The 20428-nt window shown below is 41.6% G+C and overlaps 1 protein-coding gene across 2 annotated transcripts in view; it reads right to left on the bottom strand.

The window, feature by feature from the left end:
- The window catches only part of LOC106914388 (tensin-2), a 36268-nt gene extending 15916 nt beyond the window's left edge, over window positions 1-20352 (bottom strand). For both annotated transcript variants that reach the window (XM_014981134.2, XM_014981135.2), the window contains exons 1-3: window positions 16079-20352; window positions 8961-9066; window positions 8746-8783 (exon numbers count right to left, since the gene is read on the bottom strand). In XM_014981134.2, the coding sequence (XP_014836620.2) occupies window positions 8746-8783; window positions 8961-9066; window positions 16079-16195 (261 nt within the window). In that variant the 5' untranslated portion in view covers window positions 16196-20352. The remainder of the gene's footprint in view (window positions 1-8745; window positions 8784-8960; window positions 9067-16078) is intronic.
- Between the last annotated feature and the right edge of the window lie 76 nt (window positions 20353-20428).

Genomic DNA, 20428 nt, shown 5'->3' with positions numbered 1-20428 from the left:
CACCTATTGTTCTACACCCAATAGAACGCCTGGATATTATTATTATTATAACAACTTCTTCCATTACCGTTAATGCGGCTCGTACCGCTGCGTGCCCACCCACAAAAGTGGTATCAAAACGTGTGTCTCGATCCCGGCATTGGAGCTATTACTTTTATTGGGGATCGGAGTTACGACGGCGACGTAAAAAGCGAAAAACGAGCGAAATTTCCAACTGCCGAAACCTTAGAGTGTAACTGAAACCAACTGCCGCTTTTTAGAGTGAGAAAAAGAGTGGAATTTTGACCCCAAAATAATTTTGAAATCGCTCTCATGGGTGCAAAAATTGCTCTATTGGTATGAAAGTCGGTCATGACATTGATACGAATGCCTGCTCCGGTAAAATGTTTTCAAAATTTCCCTAGGGCTTATGGTTTTCGGTCCAGGTGCTTCAGAGCAAAGTTTTGGGACAGGATAACTGACGCTCCTCTCCAGTGTTTTACATACATTTCTGAAAAATCTCTGAGCTCAGCGCACACCATTTTTCTCTCATCACTGCAATTACTGTGATTGAGCTACAGATATGAATCGCGGTAATAGATGAGATGAGAAATAGCCCTCTCATATGCTTCAAACGGTTTTTGGATCGGACTTACGGAACCCGAACGGGAAGCAGTCGTTCGGACTGCTTTTTCCATTAAAACTGACTGGGTGTCTCATAAAGATAGATAAGTCTGACACACACAGGGCACTTTCATCACTATAGCAACAGAATGCAGAGAGGGAGAACTGCTGGGGTTTGGACTACAAAGACTCTGTAGTTCTAAATATGGCGGAACACTTTAATGCAGAGGGCAGAGCAGAAGGTCAGAACTACAACATGGCGGAACACTCAATTATTACAGAGGAGGCCTGAGCTGGCAGTTAGAACTACTTCCTGTTTTGGGCATTATACAGGTGGATTAACCAAACCACTGTTACACATTGGATTAGTGTGGTTATGAAAATTAAGTTTACTGAAAGTTTCAAAATAAAACTCTGAAAATTGCACTGACAAAAGTGCATCGCCGTAGGCGATGCAAAAATGAAAATCTTTTTTTTATGTTTTTTTTCTCAGGATAGTGAACTGCCTTGCGCAGCAAGGCAGTTCATTAACATTAGCATTTCATGGTTGTCTTAAAGATTGCAACAGAATCCAGAGAAAGGCTGCTGGTTTGGACTACAAACCAGCAGCCATAACTGCCATAACTGTAGTTCTATCTATGGCCAAGACTCAGTTAAAATAGAGGCCTGACCAGCATGTCAGAACTACAACATGGCGGAACACTCAATTATTACAGAGGAGGAGTTGGCTGGTATTATAAACAACTTGTGCTTTGAGCATTATATAACTGATTTAACCTGATCACTATTACACATGAAATTAGTGTGGCAATTTCAAATGAAGCTTATTGAAATTTTTCAAAATAAAAGCCTTGACAATTTTTACATCATGTAATTGCTCTTTTTACATACATTTCTGCAAAAAGTTCTGAGCTCAGCGCACACCATTTTTCTCTCATCACTGCAATTACTGTGAATGAGCTACAGATATGAATCGCGGTACTAAATGAGACGACAAATAGCCCTCTCATACGCTTCAAACGGTTTTCGAATACGTATCACGGTTCCCGAATGGAAAGGAGTTGTTCGAACAGCTTTTTGGAGTGAAACTGGCTGGCTCAAACAGATAGAATTGTTTCTCCCCCTGTCTGGAGAAACACAGGGGGAGGCTTGGTCACTATAGCAACAGAACACAGACAAAAGCCAAACTGCTCCTTAGGACTACAAAAACACCATCTTTGTAGTTCTAAACACGATGGAACACTTTACTACAGAGGCCTGAGCAGAAGGTCGGAAGGTCAACATGGTGGAACCCTCAATCATTACAAAGGAGGGCTGAGCTGGCAGTTAAGAAGTAAATAATGGTGGAACTCTGACTTATTACAGAAAGAAGGTGAGCAGAATGTTATAACTACAGACAGGGCAGAATGTTCTGGGCATTATATATAAACTGGTTTAACCCAACCACTGTTAGATATTGGATTAGTGTGGCCATTTAAAATGAAGCTTACTGAAAATTTCAAAATAAAAGCCTGAATATTCCTCTTGGGCCTTTATTATGTTTTTCTCTCAGGTTAGTGCAGAGACAACTACAGATTTAAATCGTGTTTCCATCGGAGACAAGAAATTGCCCTCTTATATGCTTCAAAAAGTTTTCGGATTGCTCTTATGGATGCTGAACAGTAAGCCGCTTTGATCAGAAAAACTAACTGCTTCAAACAGTTAGAATTCTCTCTCCCTGTGTGTCTCACTAACATGATAGTTGAGCTGCTCTTTAGAACTACAATGACTGAAGGTCAGAACTACAACATGGCGGAACTTTCAGATACCACAGATTAGGGCTGAACTGGCATTTAGAACTACTTGCTGTTTTGGGCATTATATAGTTGGATTAACCCAACCACTGTTACACATTTTATTGCTGTGGTCAATTAAAATGAAGCTTAATGAAAATTTCAAAATAAAAGCCTTGATATTTTTCACATCAGCTTTGGGCTTTATGTGAAATGTTTAAACAAACTACTTTTACACATTGAATTGGTGTGGTGGTTAAAATGAAGCCTACTGAAAGTTTCAAAATAAAAGTCTGCATATTCCTCTCATGCTAGTGCAACGCCGTAGGCGTTGCAATAATATTAAGCTTTTTTCGCATTTTTTTTCCTCAGGATAGTGAACTGCCTTGCGCAGCAAGGCAGTTCATTAACATTAGCACAAGTTTAGCATTTTACTGCCCCCACTAGTGCACTGCCTTGCTGCGCAAGGCAGTGCACATCCTAACATCCTACATGAATATTAGTCTTCACGCTAATATTAGCATTTTGGCTTATGCATTAATTTCAACATACTGAATGGTACAGGTGCAGTTTAGTCAACATGTTTCTGACTCACCACAGGTTATTGACTACATTGAAGCTTTCTTTAGCATTAATGCTAATTTTTTGCATTAGAACGCTTGATTAAAAACCGACGGGCACACTTTGGCATGCCCCTTAAAATTTCTGCGGAATTTTCTAGTTCTATCACTGCTGTTCTCCTAAATATCTAAATAATATAATATAATATAATATAATATAATATAATATAATATAATATATAAATACATGTTAATTGGTAGAGTATGATCAGATGTTGCTCACTTTAAATAATAAAAAGGCTAATTTCGCTGCTGTTTCAGTCTCATTCTGATTAAATAAATCATTGTAACTAGACTAGCTAACTGTTAAACAAAGTTAGCAGTAAAATTTTGGACATGTGACTATTCCAGAATTAAAACGGCTTAACCAAAAAGATTTAGTTCTATATATGAAAGTAAACTGACAACAAGACGTTATAAACGAGCGATATTCATGGCAACATTCCTGACAGACAGTTTACCTCCTTCAAACGGAGTTTCTCTGCTGTTGCCTTTACTCTGAGCCGTTCAGAGGGGGGAGGGGCAGGAAGCGCTCCGCTGAATGTGCTGTTGTGCGCCTTCAAAATAAAAGCACGCGAGTGGAAGATTTTAAAATTCTTCGCAACTGCGGTGAAATTATTGGGGGGGACGAATGTGACTCTCTCCAATATTGGGGGGGACATGTCCCCCCCGTCCCCCCCGCTTCCTACGCCTATGCTCACAGGATTGGTGATGCAAAGCAACCCAACATTTTGACATGGTCCACTTGACTACAGTCGATTGTTAAGCCCTTGCAGTATCAAGACCGTAACGACAGTTGTATGCGTCCGCTTGATCACTGCCGTGTCTTGCTTTGTGTTTTCAGAGAAAGCAAATCCAACTGTCAGACCAGCAGTGGAGGTGGGATCTACACGTGAATGTTGGAGACTCAGGCGTCAGGCGTTTCTCTCTGAGCTGACATCTCTCACTGGAAAGAGGGAGAAGTGAGTAAGCCACCCTGTCAGTATGAGGGGAAAAATGACCTCAGCTCCTTCCAAATTCCATAGACTCATGAAAAGCTAAAATAAAATCCCTTTTTTAAAAAAAATAATAATAATAATAATTAAAAAAAAAAAAAAACTCAGAAAGTTCAAGTTTAGCTCAGGGAAATTTTAGGAGTGGCTGGAGGCCACGTGTCATTCATCTCTGCATTTTATCTTTCTGCTTTCATCATTTATTCCCAAATTATCACTCCTCCCCCGTCCCCTTTAAACACTTCTTCTTCTTTCATTCATCTATGCCGCTGCTTACAGTGCTTCAAGCAGGACCTCTTACCCCCTCCCCTCCCGTCACCCATTGAGGCAACGTTAGATGACAAACACCGGCCTGATAAGTATCGCCACACGGAGCCAGCGCTCGTCACAAACAAACGGGTCTAAAGCAAGTAGAGGGAGGGAGCAGGAGCTCAAAGCTAAACCAAACCATAAAGGGGATAGAAAGATAGGGGGGGGGAACTTATCAGGGAAAAAAGATGGGAGAGGAAATGGGGGATGGAAACAGAGAGGGAGAAAACAAGGGAGAGTTCTGAGTGGGAGAAAGATGTCAACAGCTGAACATGCCTCATGAGTCTCACACAGATTTAACGGCGCTATTTTAATAAGGCTTCTTATTTTAGACTAGATAGAATCTATCTCAAAAGACTTGAAAGCTTAGTTTGACTATTTGGATGTCAGTCATCTCACAAATCCACTCACCTTCTTTGTTGTAATTATGGCAACACTTCTAAGTGGATTCGTAGCATGTGCCATGTAGCCAGTTTATGGCTGTGGTAAATCACTGTCTTTAGTTGGCCTAGCTGCCCTTTTTGGTCAAGAGCGCTTAGCACCTGGACAACTAAAACAAAACAACTCTCACATTCACACAAAGCACACAAAATGCGTTTCAGATGACATTCTTAAAGACTTAGCTTGTTTTTGAATGCTCTACATCAATGGGGAACAGGCTAATTCCCGGAATATTAATGGGCTTATCTCAGGAAATGAAAAGCAGAGGGTCAGTGTAAACATTTGAGGGATGCATCCACACATGTGGCCTGCATGATACTCAGCCGTTGCCAGGGCGAGGGAGAGCAGTAAAGTTAAATTAAGCGTGATAATTATCTGCATGCGGCTCGTGATGTCGGTGATTATTAGAAAACACAATAATAAAGCGACTGTGATAAGCCGCCGTCGTCATTTCACAGAGCTATTCATCGCGACGGATATTTTTGTTTCTCTCCAACATCCGCTTCGGCCTGTCTTTACCGACTGTGTTTTTGCCTTCCCACTAATGCGCGGTGACACTTTGCGCTGGCACAGGACTGCGTGTTTACCTGGCTCCCTGCGGTGACACATGAAAGGCTGCAAAGGTTGGAAAATGAGGCTCCCGGCTCCCGGAAGATGGGGGTAAAAAAAAACAAAAAACACACATTTGGATGAGAGCTGGCCTTTCTGCAGGATTTACTCCTCTTGAACTGTTCCACACATTTCTAGCATTACACCTAGAACCTGCAATGTATTCCATTAGAACTTTATGGAATAGAACGATGCAAAGTAGAAGGCAAATGATTCCAGCTTACATAGTTTGATACCCCTAAATAAAATCCACTTGAGAAGGCAGTTAATGGATTCTGCCTGTGTCTAATTTGATCTCAGTATAATGACAGCTGTTAAAGGTTTGTGTCAGTGTAGCACATAGAGGGGCCATGGAAAACACATGGAGTTACTCTTGTAAGACGGAAACTCTTTATCTTTTGACCTGCGTGCAAATCACTCTGAAAAGCATCCCTACGATGAAACATGGTGGTGGCAATAACATACTGGGAGCTGAAATAATAAAATAAATTTAAAAGAAAAGGCTTATGGCCTTTGAATAGTTTTTCAAGAAAATGTCTTTGGCCTCACCCGCCAGCAGAAAAAGCTAGATAAAATACAGCTTTGCAGAATTAAAAAATATATATATATATCCACTCCCAACAACTACAAAAAAAGCACACAGCCTAATTACAATGTCAGCTGACAAATAGGTATGTATCACTAAAATAGCAGAGACTAAACCAAAGGAAGCAACAAACATGCACGTTAATATCAAAATTAATCAGCCTAAGCCAGGACGTCTCAATGTTTATTCGCAGACGGACATCAACAGAAACTGTTTTGTGCACCTTTAATGTGAAAGGCATCAAAGACGTTCATTCAGGGTCGCAGCATCCAAACCAGCTTCTGTAATTTGAGTTCCACCCCAGTCCCGTGCCGTTTTCCTCATAAAAGTCTCATTAAAAAGTAATTGTTATGAATTCACTCGGGAGGATAAATCATTCAAATCTGTGTATGTTTTACAGGTCAGCAGAGGAGTGCTTTTAATTCATTGGAGCAAACAAAATCCATATATATATATATATATATATATATATATATATATATATATATATATATATATATATATATCAAACTATGAGATCTCTGGCTACATATTTATAAGAAAAAAAATGCATACAACAGAGAAAAGTCTGCAGAGAAAATAAAACTAAAAAAACAGATTACCTAAAAGAAGTTTCAGCTACTGTGCCCCCATCATGGGAAGCTAAACTCAAATAAATACAACACGGAGCGTGTTTTACCTCTTCCAGAGGAGCGTCAGTCCGTTCCCTCCGCCTCTGAGTGGTCCTGTGTGTGGACTAAATCGACACACAAGCCCGCCTCACTCCTCTGGCGCACACAAACGCTTTGCTCGCTCGCTCTCTCACCAACTCACTTCATCTTCCACCCTCATAATAAGGCACACACGCACACTGTGAGTGTGCAGGCGGAGCGCGCGGCGCAGCATTAAACCCTCTCACTGCGTCTGTGACATACACGCAGAGACGGCCGAGCGCGTCAGCGGGGCAAGTGCTGCTGCTTTGCTCGTGCACTCAGGGTTACTTCGGTATTCTGCATGCAGACAGCAAGCTGCCGTGCACGGTGCACTGATGTCTGCTGACCTCTCCGGCAGCCTTAGGGTCTGGGTAGTAGAAATGACAAAAGAGAAGCTGAAGTGACAGAAGGACGAGCATGAGTAATCTTGTATTTGGATGAATGGCAAAGATAAATAGGGGAGAAATTCTGAAATCCTACCAGATTGTCAGACACTTTAGTTTTAACAACAGCAATTAAAAAAAGCAGAAAGATGAAAATGTGGCATTTGAAAGTATTACAAGAAGATGACTTGGCGTGACATGAAGCAGACATCAGTCTCCACCCTTGACCTAATGTTCCTCTTTATTTATGAATACCCCAAAATGGGAATGATCAAACACACACACACACATACACACACAGCTGCCTCCCACCCCCACAATCACTCACTACCAAGCATCTGTGGCACTCCTGTCATTTTCTATATTTACCCACTCTGACTTCTCCTGTCCACACCGATCACCATCCCGTGTGACGAAGTCGTCCCTCATCCGCGGAACCATGCTTCCCTGGCTGCAGCCTCAGAGAAATGTTTTTGCCTACTGCCGTGGTGACCAGAGGCATAAGTGTGTGTGCGCGTGTGCATCAGAGATAAGAAAGAATGTATAGCTTTCTAAGAGTATTTTTGATTTGTTGTGCCGAACATGAACAGTGGCATACAGCAACCTGCTTGTGGTGGGGTCATGACCTCAGTGGCGAGTGATACTGAGCTGTTGTCACATGAGGGTAAGGGGACTGCTGCCAATGTTTTGACATAAGCTGTGGACAGAGGGAGTGCTTGTCTCACAGAGTGGAAACATGTCATCCTAAAATGAAACAGTCCACTCTTTGTCCAAAGCCCTGGGTTTCCAACACGTTTTCCACTTTCGGGCCTTTACTTTTATTTATAGGTTCTTTACATCCCATTTATTTGAGATGTAAAGACAAATGGGTTTGTGTTCAGGATTTGCCAAAATCAGCTGTAACATAGACCGGTCCAACATAAATAAAACCAGACTAGTTCATTGCTCAGCATCTTATTCGAGCGTGATCAATATTATTCAGAGCAATCAACACGGACAACAGCATCTCTGCTAAACGAAGTGAACAAAAATCAGAGCTTTTGCTCAGATGTGTCTTAGCATCAGCACCAGATTTCAAAGATGCTATCAACTATTTCGTGAATTCTAAATTAAAATAGTAAAATCAAAAACAAAAGCCTGAAAAGAAGCTGTTTAAAGTTTTTCCACCAGCTACATAACAGCAAAAACGAGACTTAACCTTTTGGCATACACGCAAACTAGCACATTGTTCATGTGTTAGTTTGGTGGTGGCAGCATCATGGCGTGGGGCCATTTTTCAGAAGACAGTGTTAGAGGCTGCAAAAGAACTGTAGCCGGGGTGGAGGTTCACCTAGTAGCAGGACGACAGCTCTGAACATACAGCCACAGCTACATGCATGGATTGAAGGTTGAGTCACTTCCTTTTGGGGGGGACACAGATGCTGGAGTTTGAACAGCAGTAATTGTTGGGGTGTGCAGTACTGATGCGTGCAGTAAATGTGTAAGTAGGAATTTGACGCGTTTTGTAAGTTTGGGTGTTATAATACAGCCCTGTGTTTCAGCGACACGCACAGGGCCGTCAAATTCTGCTAGGTGTATGATGTGTAGCTTTGGGTTCAGTAATCACATAAAAATGAATTAAACCAAATTTTATGGCTGCGATGTGAGAAAACGTGAAACTGTTCCGAGGGGAACGCCTCCGACCAGAAAAAGGGTGAGGTGTGCTTTTGGGTGACTTTCGGTTGAATGTCCGTCTTACCTTTGCTTCACACATCTTGTGGACCACGATCTTGCACTCTGCAACCAACGAGAAGAGGAGCTGGTTTAACGCTGAGAATCAACTTTGAAGTCCATGAAAAAAGACAGCCAGGATGATCTTGTCTGCCTGCATCCCCGCTGGTCAGGCCCGACTCTGGACCTGCTGCAACCTGATCTGACAGAGGTGTATGTGTGTGTGTGTGTGTGTGGACTCACCCTTGCAGAAAGCTCCCGGGTTGTCAATGTTCTGCTGGCACACGTCACACACCCGTCGTTTCTTGAAGCTCTTCGCTGTGAAGGCGTGACTCGTCGGCTTGGTGAGCTGGAGGAACACAAAGGCCGATCACCAATGCAGGATTTTGCAGCGTATGCACGAAAACACAAACGCTGCTCCTGAGAGGAAAGCGTTGTTTCAGCGATGCCAAACAGAAAAGAGCATGAAAACTCTCCCAACTGCGAGTGTGTGACGTCGTGACGAGCCAAGGTTTGGCGTTTTTCTTGTCATTTCCTCGGGGCATCTCGGTTCAGATTGTACCCCTGCATTGCTGCTGTCAGTGCGGATGAGTGCTGTTTCAGCGACACACCGGCATGCACACGGATAGACTGCTGTAAACTCAGCATCCTCCACGAAAGAATACCTGTCATCTCACACTGTCTTGTAAAATGCTCTGATTCTGTCTCGGTCTGTGGGCCGATTGCATGACGAAACACTGGAGGTTCAGCTGCTCATTTCCATCTCCCTTCTTTTTTGAATTTGTACAGGCAAGCTGAATGCGACCGAATGTACCGTTGAGCACATTTATTGTATAAATTATGTTTTTTCTTATCTTGTCCTTTTTCCAGATACACCTTCAAATCGTGTTGTGTGACGTTTTCTCTAATGTGATATTGAGCTAAGATCTTTGTTCAACATTGCAAGGTGGGAGCAACCTGGACAGTGTTAGCAGCTATGTAAATATAAACTTGGAGTTTCTGTTGGCAAAGGAAAACATAAGTCTGACAGAAGTAGACTCAACTATTTACTTCTGGAATACAGTTTCATATACACTGACTTACAAAAGTATTCACACACTTTAAGTTATCCCCCCCCCCCCCCACACACACACACACACACCCATTTTCTCTTAATACAGCCACTAACTTTAACGTATTTTACTTGGATTTTGTGTGATGAACCTAATGAAATTATGTAAAACGGTTTTATTTCATTAAAAACCGATAAACTGCATGCAGGCTTAGATCTAGTCCATTTTTGCAGCTTCTCACACGTTGGCCTTCATGATCTCCCTGTATTTCCCTGATGCACTTTCCTGTCCCCGCTAAAGGACGACATTTCCCCAGCATGATGCTGCCACCCCCATGTCTCAAGTTGGCGATGGTGTATTCATTGTTTCCATAGTTTATTTTTCTTTTGTGTGTTTACTCATGTTGCCTAACGACCCTGACAGAGCAGCTGCATTTCACCAGGAATAAACTACACACTTGTAAACTCTATATAACACATAAGTGACTTTGGGAGCAATTAGTTAGTACTGAATTTTATTTATTTTATTTCAGAATATCGCAGTAAAACAATGCTGAATGCAATCCCATGGTATGCTTTCTGGTTGGTGAAAGCAGTGGCGCAACTACACATTATTCAGGTGGATGCGAAAACATAAATTCCACCCCAGGCGACGATACGTGAAGTGTAAAAATCGCTACATTTACCTCGTTATGTGCGAGAGGTGAAGGAGCGTGAGGCGCGCTGAAGTGTATGGGAAAACATAATCGGTGCGTCACTCCCTCCAGACGGGGTTTTGGCGCCCCCTCTGGTGCTGCGCCCCTATGCGTTGCATACGCTGCATACCCAGTTTTTGTGCCTCTGGGTGAAAGGTGCGTCTTTTTTCCGCTTCACAATTATGCACTACTTTGTGTTGGTCTCATACATTAAAATTTGTGGTTATAAAGTGACAAAATGTGAATAAGTTCAAGAGATATAAACACTCAGGGTTCTGTAATATTACTGTCTGAAAGATTTGATCAAAATAAATGAGAGGTATTATGCTTTATCTAAGTTTAAAATACAAATAATAACAAAAAAAAAAAAAAAAAAAAAAAAAAAAAAAAAAAAATATATATATATATATATATATATATATATATATATATCAATCCACACATGGAATATGAACTGGAAAGCTTAAAGGCACTGAGTCATAACCCTCAACCTTTTTTTTCTTCAAATAACCACCTTTCCTGTTGAAAAGAAGTGGGATGGTGTTTATATAAGGTTGTGTTCTAAACCACCAGAGTAAAGCCATTTGTCAGCATGTGAGGCACATTAAACCTTTACAATTTTCCAGGAACAGAGGAGGGGCCAGGGAAAATCTGGAGGAAGGTGGGTTGTGCCATGCTAAATGGTGGCGTGTGCGGCGGAGTGGGAGAGGCTCAGAGCAGCAAACACTGTACACTGTTCTACAGTAAGGAAGTGTGTAAAATTACTGCTTTACTACAGACTAACAAACCTATCTATTGAGCACTAAACAGATGTGTACAACCCACCTCAGTTCTTCATTAAAATACTGTCACTGTTTAATAGTAAAACAGTTGCTTTTCTCGTGTGTGCAGCATGCTGTCTTAATATTTTATTTCTTTAACTGTTCAAATAAAAGATGCCAAGAATACATGGTAGAAAAGATGCCAAGTTTAGCCTGTAGTGCAGAACAGGCTAAACTGCGGTAACTCTTCATCTCCACTAGAGGCCGCTACAGGCGCTGTGTGTAGAGTCAAAAACCGTGAAAGGTTTCAATAATTTCGACCACGCAGCTGTATTCTGTGGAGCATTTTAAAACATTTTTAGCTCCGTAATGTTTCACTCAGCTTGTCTATGTCACTGTGTATATGTCCCTATAAAGTAAACTTACAAACTAAATAAATAAATAAGACAGTGAAGCAGACCTTTGGAGTCTTGTAATTAAATTAAATGAAAAGAGTGTTTGGCCATTGTTACATTTAGGGTGAAAAAGGGGGAATCTATTATTCTTTAAAACCCCAATCTCACTATGAAGTATGAGGGTGGCATTATCATGTTTTGTGTGTTTTCTTGTATAGGAGGACTGGTGCAAAAGTGTATAAAATATTTATTCTTAATTCTGCTATTTGATATATTAAAATTATTTTTGGCAACCCTGGCTGACCTAAACAGGAAAAATTTAATCAGATTTAATTAGACAAAGAAAAAGTATTTTTGAACAGTGAATATAACTTTCAACCAGGTGACAAACATGTATTTTTCTATATATTTATTATTTTCTTTTTCTTATTATTTAGCTAAAGATAGCAGTTCAGTTTAACAAGAACAAAATCAGCACAAAAAAAGTCTAATGAGCCTTATGTCTCAGCAATAATGTACAGTATATTGTTGGAGGCAGCAAACTTTGATTAGATGCAAATTATTCCTTGCATTTAAATTAAAAATGTCTTCACTTATTTCTATTTTGGAGAAGCCCTTTCCTTTACAACTTTCTAACTCAGCTACTGTAGCACAAACAGCTGAAGATGAGCCAAGAGCGTCTCCTGGTGGACAAATTGTTGTAGTGCAGCTAAATATTATGATTACATCCTCACACTATAATTCAATGTTTTTCGACCCTAAAGGCATGCTGCCCTGCATGTTTTATACGTTTCCCTGCTTCAGGGCACCTGATAGCAATTAATGGTGTTTGTCTTTGACATGGTGGATTTTTATCTGTCAGACCAGATTAATCTAGTTTATTTTGAAAAGATAGGCTGAAGGGGGCTTGAAGCAAAGTTTTTTTTCTGGTCAACAATAATAATAATAAAAAAATTAAAAAAAACACTTGATAATAAAAATCAACAGATGCTAAATTAGGTCACATTTTAAGACATAGCTAAATCCTTACAAAGGATTACCCTCCTACAAAAGAACTTCAGATTCTGTGATATTGCAATCAAAAACTTCAGTGACTCTTCTAATCAAATCCCCCTAAAATAACATCTGGCTGAGCCAGTTGCCTTGAAAAGTTACATAATTAGAAATCCAAGTCCCTGATCAAAGAACAACTTATGAGACCCGTCGTAACTCCAGTTGGAGAATCTGGTTATTCACCCTACAAATCTGAACTTTATGGAAAAGGCTCCTTCCTTCATAAGGCTCTTATTGAAAGAAAGCCACGAGAAGTCTTGTATGCCGTTTACCACAAGCCATCTGACAAACTGGGCAAATATGTGGAACAATGTGCTCTTGTCATAAGATAAGACATGAACCGAACTTTGTAGTCTACATGAAAATCGCTTTGCATGGTCGAAACTAACACTGTCTGCACGTCATCTTAAACACTCTACCCCATCTCATGCTGGTGGCAGCATCATGCTTTGTGGAGGCTTTTCTTGAGCAGGGAAAGAGAGGTGAGCGGCGGGAATACTTCAGCAAACCGTAAATCAATCAAACTGCATCTTCTTTGCACTCATGCCGCACTAAAACCGACGACAAACAACAAGGCAGTTGAAAAGCTGCAAACTAATGACACTGCCAGACTAAAACCGCGATGCGTGTTTCCGTCTGACGTTGTTCTGAAACATAGTAGAAATGTTTGCGAGTTCTCGTCTGCTCTTCTCTTTGCTACCAGCACAAGATGATCTCTGGCCTGAGCGGACATCGAGTCTCCGGAAGATCTCACGAGTATCAGCAGAGTTCCAGCGTTGCATTGCAGCATAAAAGAACCCCACCCCATGTCTTTTTTTGCAGCCAACGTTTATGTCATTCCCCAACTATCTCTGACCACTAACGAGAGCCTGAAGCGCCTCCACATCCAGCCTGCAGATCCAGAGAGAGTTGCCAACAATCAACACTTTAATGGATTTCTTTATGACCGTGACAGTTGCATGGTCTCTTTTTATTGTTTCAGGAAAACAGCAACAGTTGCTTTTGTAGTAACTCATCTGTGTTGAAAGTTATAAAGTGGAAAAACGTCACCCAGTTTGTCCTGCAGTTAAACTAAAATCTGTCCAGGACATCGCTCTCTGTGAATGGACTGTGTACAGTAACACCCCTTCCCTGCCACTAAATGTCGCATTGCCTTTTTTCAATTGCCACCTCACAAGCGATGACACGCTGGAGACTAGGAGTCACAACCCTACATACACACACTCACACACACACATATAATACACTGGCTATCCACTCAGGAAGAGACAGGAGCAGGTGGCAAGCTGGGGGTACGCTCCAGTTCTGGGTGGGTATTTATAACCTGCATGAGTCGGGGCCGCCACCTCTAAACAGCCGTGAAAAAAGCTGAAAATAGGTGCAGGAATGAAGCGTGTGTGCGTGAGAGCAAAGGAGAGGAACAGACACTTCAAAACCGTCCTCGGCCAATATGAGGTACTTCGTTTCTATCCGCTGCCTCTAAGTCCACCCATCCAGCAGGGAATATGCTTTCATAATTTGGCATGGTGCAAACACATGCATACACACAAGTGATCCGGGCAGCTGAGAGACTTGAAACCACACGTGGGGGGTGGAAAGGAAGGAAGGAAGGCTTGATGCAATACTTTGGCTTCTTTTAACAACACATTAAGCTTACATGTAGTGAAATGGATGAGATTCTGACTCTTCTACAGGCTTTATTTGAGCCCTCTGTGAGGTGCTTGTTTTGACGTGTGCCGCTATAAATTTAATTTGCGAGAACAAATTGTATTCCGTGCTGTTGGATCTCAAGTTTTCCCAAAACACCGACGTCATTCTTATCAACAAATTAAAAGGTATTTCCCAAAAGAAGAGCATAAGACTCCGCTGCTGCTGCTGACCTCCCGGTGAGCCACGGTGCCATTTCACTCCGACTTGTGGGCAACAAACAAATCTTGGCGCGTAGCCTTGACGGTCGCATCAGCGGGCAACACTTCTTTCCGATTCTATAAAAGTTCAAAGTGCTCGGTCCAAGTCCACGCACGCTCCTAAATAGAACCCAGCAGACAGGAAGGCGGTGGGTCAAATCCAGGCAGTAATTAATACTACTTCCTCTCCATCCTGGAGCCTCCAGAGACATCGTTAACCGTTAAACAAGTGAATCAGCTGCTGTGTGAATTTTTGTCGCAGGCTTATTAGATATGACAACAACTTTACAATACATCCCCCCTTGTAAGCGACTAGTAATTATTTAATAAATCAGCTATTAATAAAGCTGTTATACCCCATTACTATTGGAGTTACAGGTGAGACAGAAATAATAATAGTAATAATAATAATAATAATAATAAAAACAGAAATTGTTTTTCATCACTGTGTGAAAAGACTGTCATCTCCCTGGGCAATTACTCATTATTGGTTTATACAGTATTAACCACTTAATTAATTGTTATTTACAAACCAGCTGTAAGGATAGTGTTATTCATGTTGCATGAACTCTTCCCATATAAACCACCAATAAATATTTGGTAAACCAGAGACGGATGAAGATGTAAACCTTATCATCTTTTAATAGAGAGGTATAGACTATTATTTAGCAGGTTGCTACATTATACACCTCTTACCTTTTAATAGCTTATAAAGTGTTACCACCTTAATTAATGACATAATTGGTTATTTTAAAGTGTCCGCCTCATTGGTGCCTTTACAGAAGACTCTACCTGTGAGCAACTAGTAGATCTAAAGCTGTAAGTGGTTTTTGTAAACCTTTATTAAAGCGACATAGTTCATTATTGAAAGGCTGTTAGAGTAGCTAAAAGTGACTGGTGCTTTCATAAAATGCCTTAAGAGTTTATAACTGCCTTAATACTTTACAAAGTGTTAATTGCTTAAGTTACTAACCATTAATTCATGTTCCCTTGACAAGGGTTGTCTTTGTACCCTCCACTGTACCCTTCACTATCATGAGGAATAAGTTGTCAGTACACAAGTTAAGGATCAAGCTGTAATCACCTTATAAGTCCTTAATAGAAAGGCATTAGTGCATTGAATAAACAGTGGGAGAGGCTGAAAACATGAAGAGGGAGCTCCACAGAGCAGGATAATGAACAGCACCGACTCTACTTTCGAGACATCCTGAGAACGGTTTGCATTTTTTGGGCCGTGACTGATGTGTGTGATCAGCGGCGTGTAGCAATTAAGTTTCAGCTGAAATCCGCTCAAGCCAGACGACTTCACATGCGACCGCCTTGTTCTCCGAAGGCGTCATCAGCTTCACAATATTCACCGACTGATCTCAGTCAAGCTCGACATGCACTTTTTCATTTAGCGAACTCGGGAGACTGCACGATGAAAAGCCAAAACGTTCTTATGTTTGCAGTAAAAAAAAAAAAAAAAAAAAAAAAAAAGCCGGTGGTTCATGATGTACCTGTGAAAGCTGAACGATCCCAGGATGCACCTCAGGGTCCGCCTTCACGGGGATTCCTCCTGTATCTGTACCCGGGCCGTCCTCTTTCATCCTGCCGCTGCTGTGCATGCACCCCATGCTTCCAGTTTTCAACTCTTCCCCCTCTTGCCTTTGATTTTCTCAACCCTTATCCACTCCTTCCGCGCCAGCACCACGGTCCGGCCAGCTCTGGGTTTATCCTTCTCTCACCGCCTCATGTTTGTTTTCCTCTTCTCCCACATTTTCCTTCTCTCCCTCTTCACACCTCTGCCCCTGAGCTCTGACAGCTTGTCCTGCCTTGAAATCAACCCCAGATGACTTCCAGCTCCCCCGGACTCTCCTCTTACAACCCCTCTCCCCCTGACAGAAGTGTCACTGAGAGTTGACCCTCCTCTCTACCTCCTCCTCCTCCTGCATTCTCCAGCTATCCTCACCCTGAAAGCTCACAGTCACCATCTCTCTCCCCCCTCTCTGCTTTCCACTCAACGGCGCCTCCTTCTTGGGTCGCCCAAACTCTAAAATGCCCCCCTCTCTTCATGCTGTCGGACCTTTTTGGTTCTCGCCCATCTCGCTCCATCTTGCTGCCCCTCCACAGGGGAGAAGCGGCAGCTGTGTTGTCTTGTAGAGGTCAGACTCTTCTTCCTTTTGTTCTGGCTTCACATCAGGCCCTCTCATGTTCTTCTTCCTCATGGGGAAGCGTTCAGACAGACCTTCTCGCTGCGGAGCTTCAGCTCATAGATTGAACCTGTTAGGTTCTTCAGAGGCAATGTTTCTCCTTTTCCTTCCACTTTTCCATTTTTAATGAGTCTGCAAATGCTCTAAATGTAATTAACTTGACCACCGTGCTTGATGGAGCGCATGATACCAACTTTAATGCATTTTTATTCCTTCTGCTTCTCTCCTGTGAAATGAAAACAATGGCAGGCTCTGTGCTTAAACCGAAGATCTGGGTTCCCCTGGCTGGATGAATTCCTCCGAACTCTGGGACTCACACAGAACCGTATTTCCTCAAAGTGGGTTCCCCAGACAAAATACTGCTGTAAGTCAGAGGTTTTAGGGTTACGAGGTTTAAAAAAAAAAAAAAAAAAAACACCCTCCAACAATAAGCTCTTTCTACAGCCATGTTCTTAGCCCCCAGTCAGATTGTACAAAGCGGTCTTTGGTTGAAAACTGAGACAGATCCAATGGTTGAGGGCTATTTTGGGCTGGAAACTATCAACATGTGTTTGTGAGGGTTTTAAGCTGAGGAATGCTTCTTGTATTTCTGATCTGATGTGAGCAGAGTCAGAACGCACACATTTATTGGCTGGCCTGATTGGGAAGTGCGAAAAAAAAAAAAAACTAAAGAAAATTAAAACATTTGACAAATCCATCCAACTTGCAATTAATCCACTAGTCCTATGATCGACGGTACCGCTACAAATCCCTTCTGAAACGTTTTCTTCATAATGCATGACTGGACACTTTTCAAAATGAGAAAGACAGTAAGACGTGCAACTAGTTAGGATGCATTTTAATCTTCATAGGTCAGGAAATATAAAGGGATTCAAAGTTCAAATAACTGGAAATGTGAAAAGCAAGAATGATGGAAGACCTGAGTTTATCCTGCCACTATGCCCTGTGAGCAACATGGTCAGGGGAAGAGAAGAAGAAATAGCCAAAGCTCAGATTGGCATCGCTACGGCGCTATAAATCAATGCGCGCCATCTATATGCTAACAGGCTGCTGGGTGGGAAGCATCTTATCCTACCATCACAAATGTACAGTAAATGTGTAGAATTTGGAAACCTGTCTTGGTCAAACATAAACTAGTTGCAGATGATGTTTTGCTCTATTTAATGATTGCACTGCATGCTCTCTCTCTCTCACGCACACATTTTTTTACACTTTGAACTACAAACTTCTATAATATTCTATGGTGGAGCAACAAAGTGCTGTTCAGGTGCATCATTTTGAAGTGAAAGAAAAGCAATTCTGTTCATCATGTCAGTTTAAGACGCGTTTGTATTTGGCATGTTGACAAAACAAAAGTCACATTTTGGACTCATCTGGCAGCTTTCATTCAACACTGATTTCAACAGTTTCTCCTACCTGAGCTGTGGATCTTTGCAGCTCCTCCAGAGTTACCATGGGCCTCTTGGCCGCTTCTCTCATTATTGTTCTCCCTCCTGGACCTGCCAGGCGAGTTGAAACAGTGTTCAAAGCTTTGGATTTTGTTTTCTAAGCCAGCACCGCTTTAAATTTCACAGCTTCCTTCCTTGACCTGTTGGCTATGCCAGTCCTCACGATGCCGTTTGTTCTTTAATGTTCTCTAATAAACCTCCGAGGGCTCCATAGAACAGCTGCATTCAATATCGGAGACTTAATTTCACAATTATTTCATTATTTTAATTGGGTGACTTTTAAAATAAATTGCCTGCTGGCTTTTATTTAAGGGTGGTAAGAAGGGCGGAATGCAAATGCTCACCACGTTTTTTTTATTTTTATTTTTTTTGAAGTACTGTGGATTTGTGCTCATAGGTGTAGAGGATGATGAGATCCAAGGAACTGGAGGGAGAACTTGATATTCAAATGTCCTGAAACGTTTAATTTTGGGGGGTTTGTATCTGTGGAACGTAATAATCAAAATTATACAAATACGCTAAAATATGTAGGAAATTTACAGAATAAGTTTCACTTTCTGAAATGACAAATAATGTATAACCTTTAACAATGCTAAAATGTTTAAATATAGATGCATCTGTCTACAAATTGTGGCACCCAACTGAGAAGGACTTAAGATCTCCTTCAAGGTCATGATAGGTGGTCTTGATTGCAACACTATTTTATATATATATATATATATTTTTTTTTTTTTTTTTTGGGGGGGGGGGGGGGGGGGAGAGAGAGGGGAACCCAGCCCAACCTTTACCGCTCTCTCTGAATTGCACCTCCTGACAAAGCCCAATAAAACAAAGTTTGAGGGAATGTCAAGCTTGGTGCTTGGTTCTCTCATTTACAACCAAAATGCCAAGATTAGTTAGAAACTGGCTGAACAATCAACATCTTTTTACACTTATCCAAAGATTTTAAAGGTGAAGTTTCACCTTTTACAGTCGGCATGTTAAAATTTCAACTTGAAAGTCCCAACTTAAACCTAGTAATATTGTTACTGCTTTCCAAACTCCAGCAGTTTTTAAAAGCCAATCGGTTAAATCACATCTTTCTTCCCGAGACAAAACACGTTTTCAATCATTAGTACCAGAAGGCCTGTACAAAGCACGACTGCATGAAGAACTAGAACTCACAGGCCATCTTGAATGCATACTCTGTGTGTGTGTGTGTGTGTGTGTGTGTGAAAAGCCCCAGCAGCTGCCACCAGGAGTCCGACTCTCAGCAGGGTGCCGAGCCTGAAGAAACAAAGGAAGCTAATTGCATTGCAGACCACACCTGAAGACCAGTTAGAATAACACCTAAATACTTGGAATGACATCTAAATAACTTTGTTGTTCCACATGTGGAACGACTCTCCACTCTGCAAACACCAGTTTCACGACTTGGAGTTGTGCACAGCAAGCTGCTGCTTACAGATGATCTGCTGGACCTGAATGACATTAAAGTAAATGCTCCCGATCTGCTGCAGCAGCTTTAATGAGCGGGGACGGTGCGACAGCAGCTGCGTGAAGCAAAAGACCACATACTATTGGAAAGTACATAATCACTCCAATTTATTGCAAACCGGAAGACAAGCTCTTGTCATTTCATGGAAATCCTCAAACGCTACTTTGGTAAAGCCAAGCCTTATCCCCCCGTGGTATCAGTGTGGAGATATATATGCAGGAAGAGTAAATGATTCAGACGGCTGCAGAGACGCTTCCACATGACTGAAAACCAAACTTTTATGGGCATTTAACTGATGCGGATACTTCATCAAAAAGCGTAGAAACACAGGAACATCTGTACAGCGATTGGTGGAAAAAAACAGTAATGGCACTTTGATGGATTCTCCGGGAGAATTGAGCGGCGGCCGCTTCTCTTTCGGTCTTGACGCACAGGCGCCGCAGTCTTAGTCCTTTCTGCTAATACTGCGATTCAGAACAATTTAAAAATCCCTAATTTGTTGAACATGATTGACAGAAGAGGGGTAAGTGGGGGTTAAATTAATAGCCAAAGTCTCGACATTCTTGAGTGTTAGTAGTGGAAGACAGGGTTCGTCGATAAATTTGTCGTGTTCGTTTTCCAATACCGAATCATTTACCAGGAGATACAAAGAGCAAAAAACTGCATTTATCTAAGAAGTATGCAAGTTAAATACTGCTCATTAAAAAAAAAAAAAAAAAAAAAGCTCCACTT

The sequence above is a fragment of the Poecilia mexicana genome, unplaced genomic scaffold (assembly GCF_051168715.1).
Source record: "Poecilia mexicana isolate PSO_F unplaced genomic scaffold, ASM5116871v1 scaffold_5, whole genome shotgun sequence".
Lineage (NCBI taxonomy): Eukaryota > Metazoa > Chordata > Actinopteri > Cyprinodontiformes > Poeciliidae > Poecilia > Poecilia mexicana.
The sequence above is the reverse complement of the archived record's forward strand: the minus strand, read 5'-3'. Positions and strand labels throughout refer to the sequence as shown.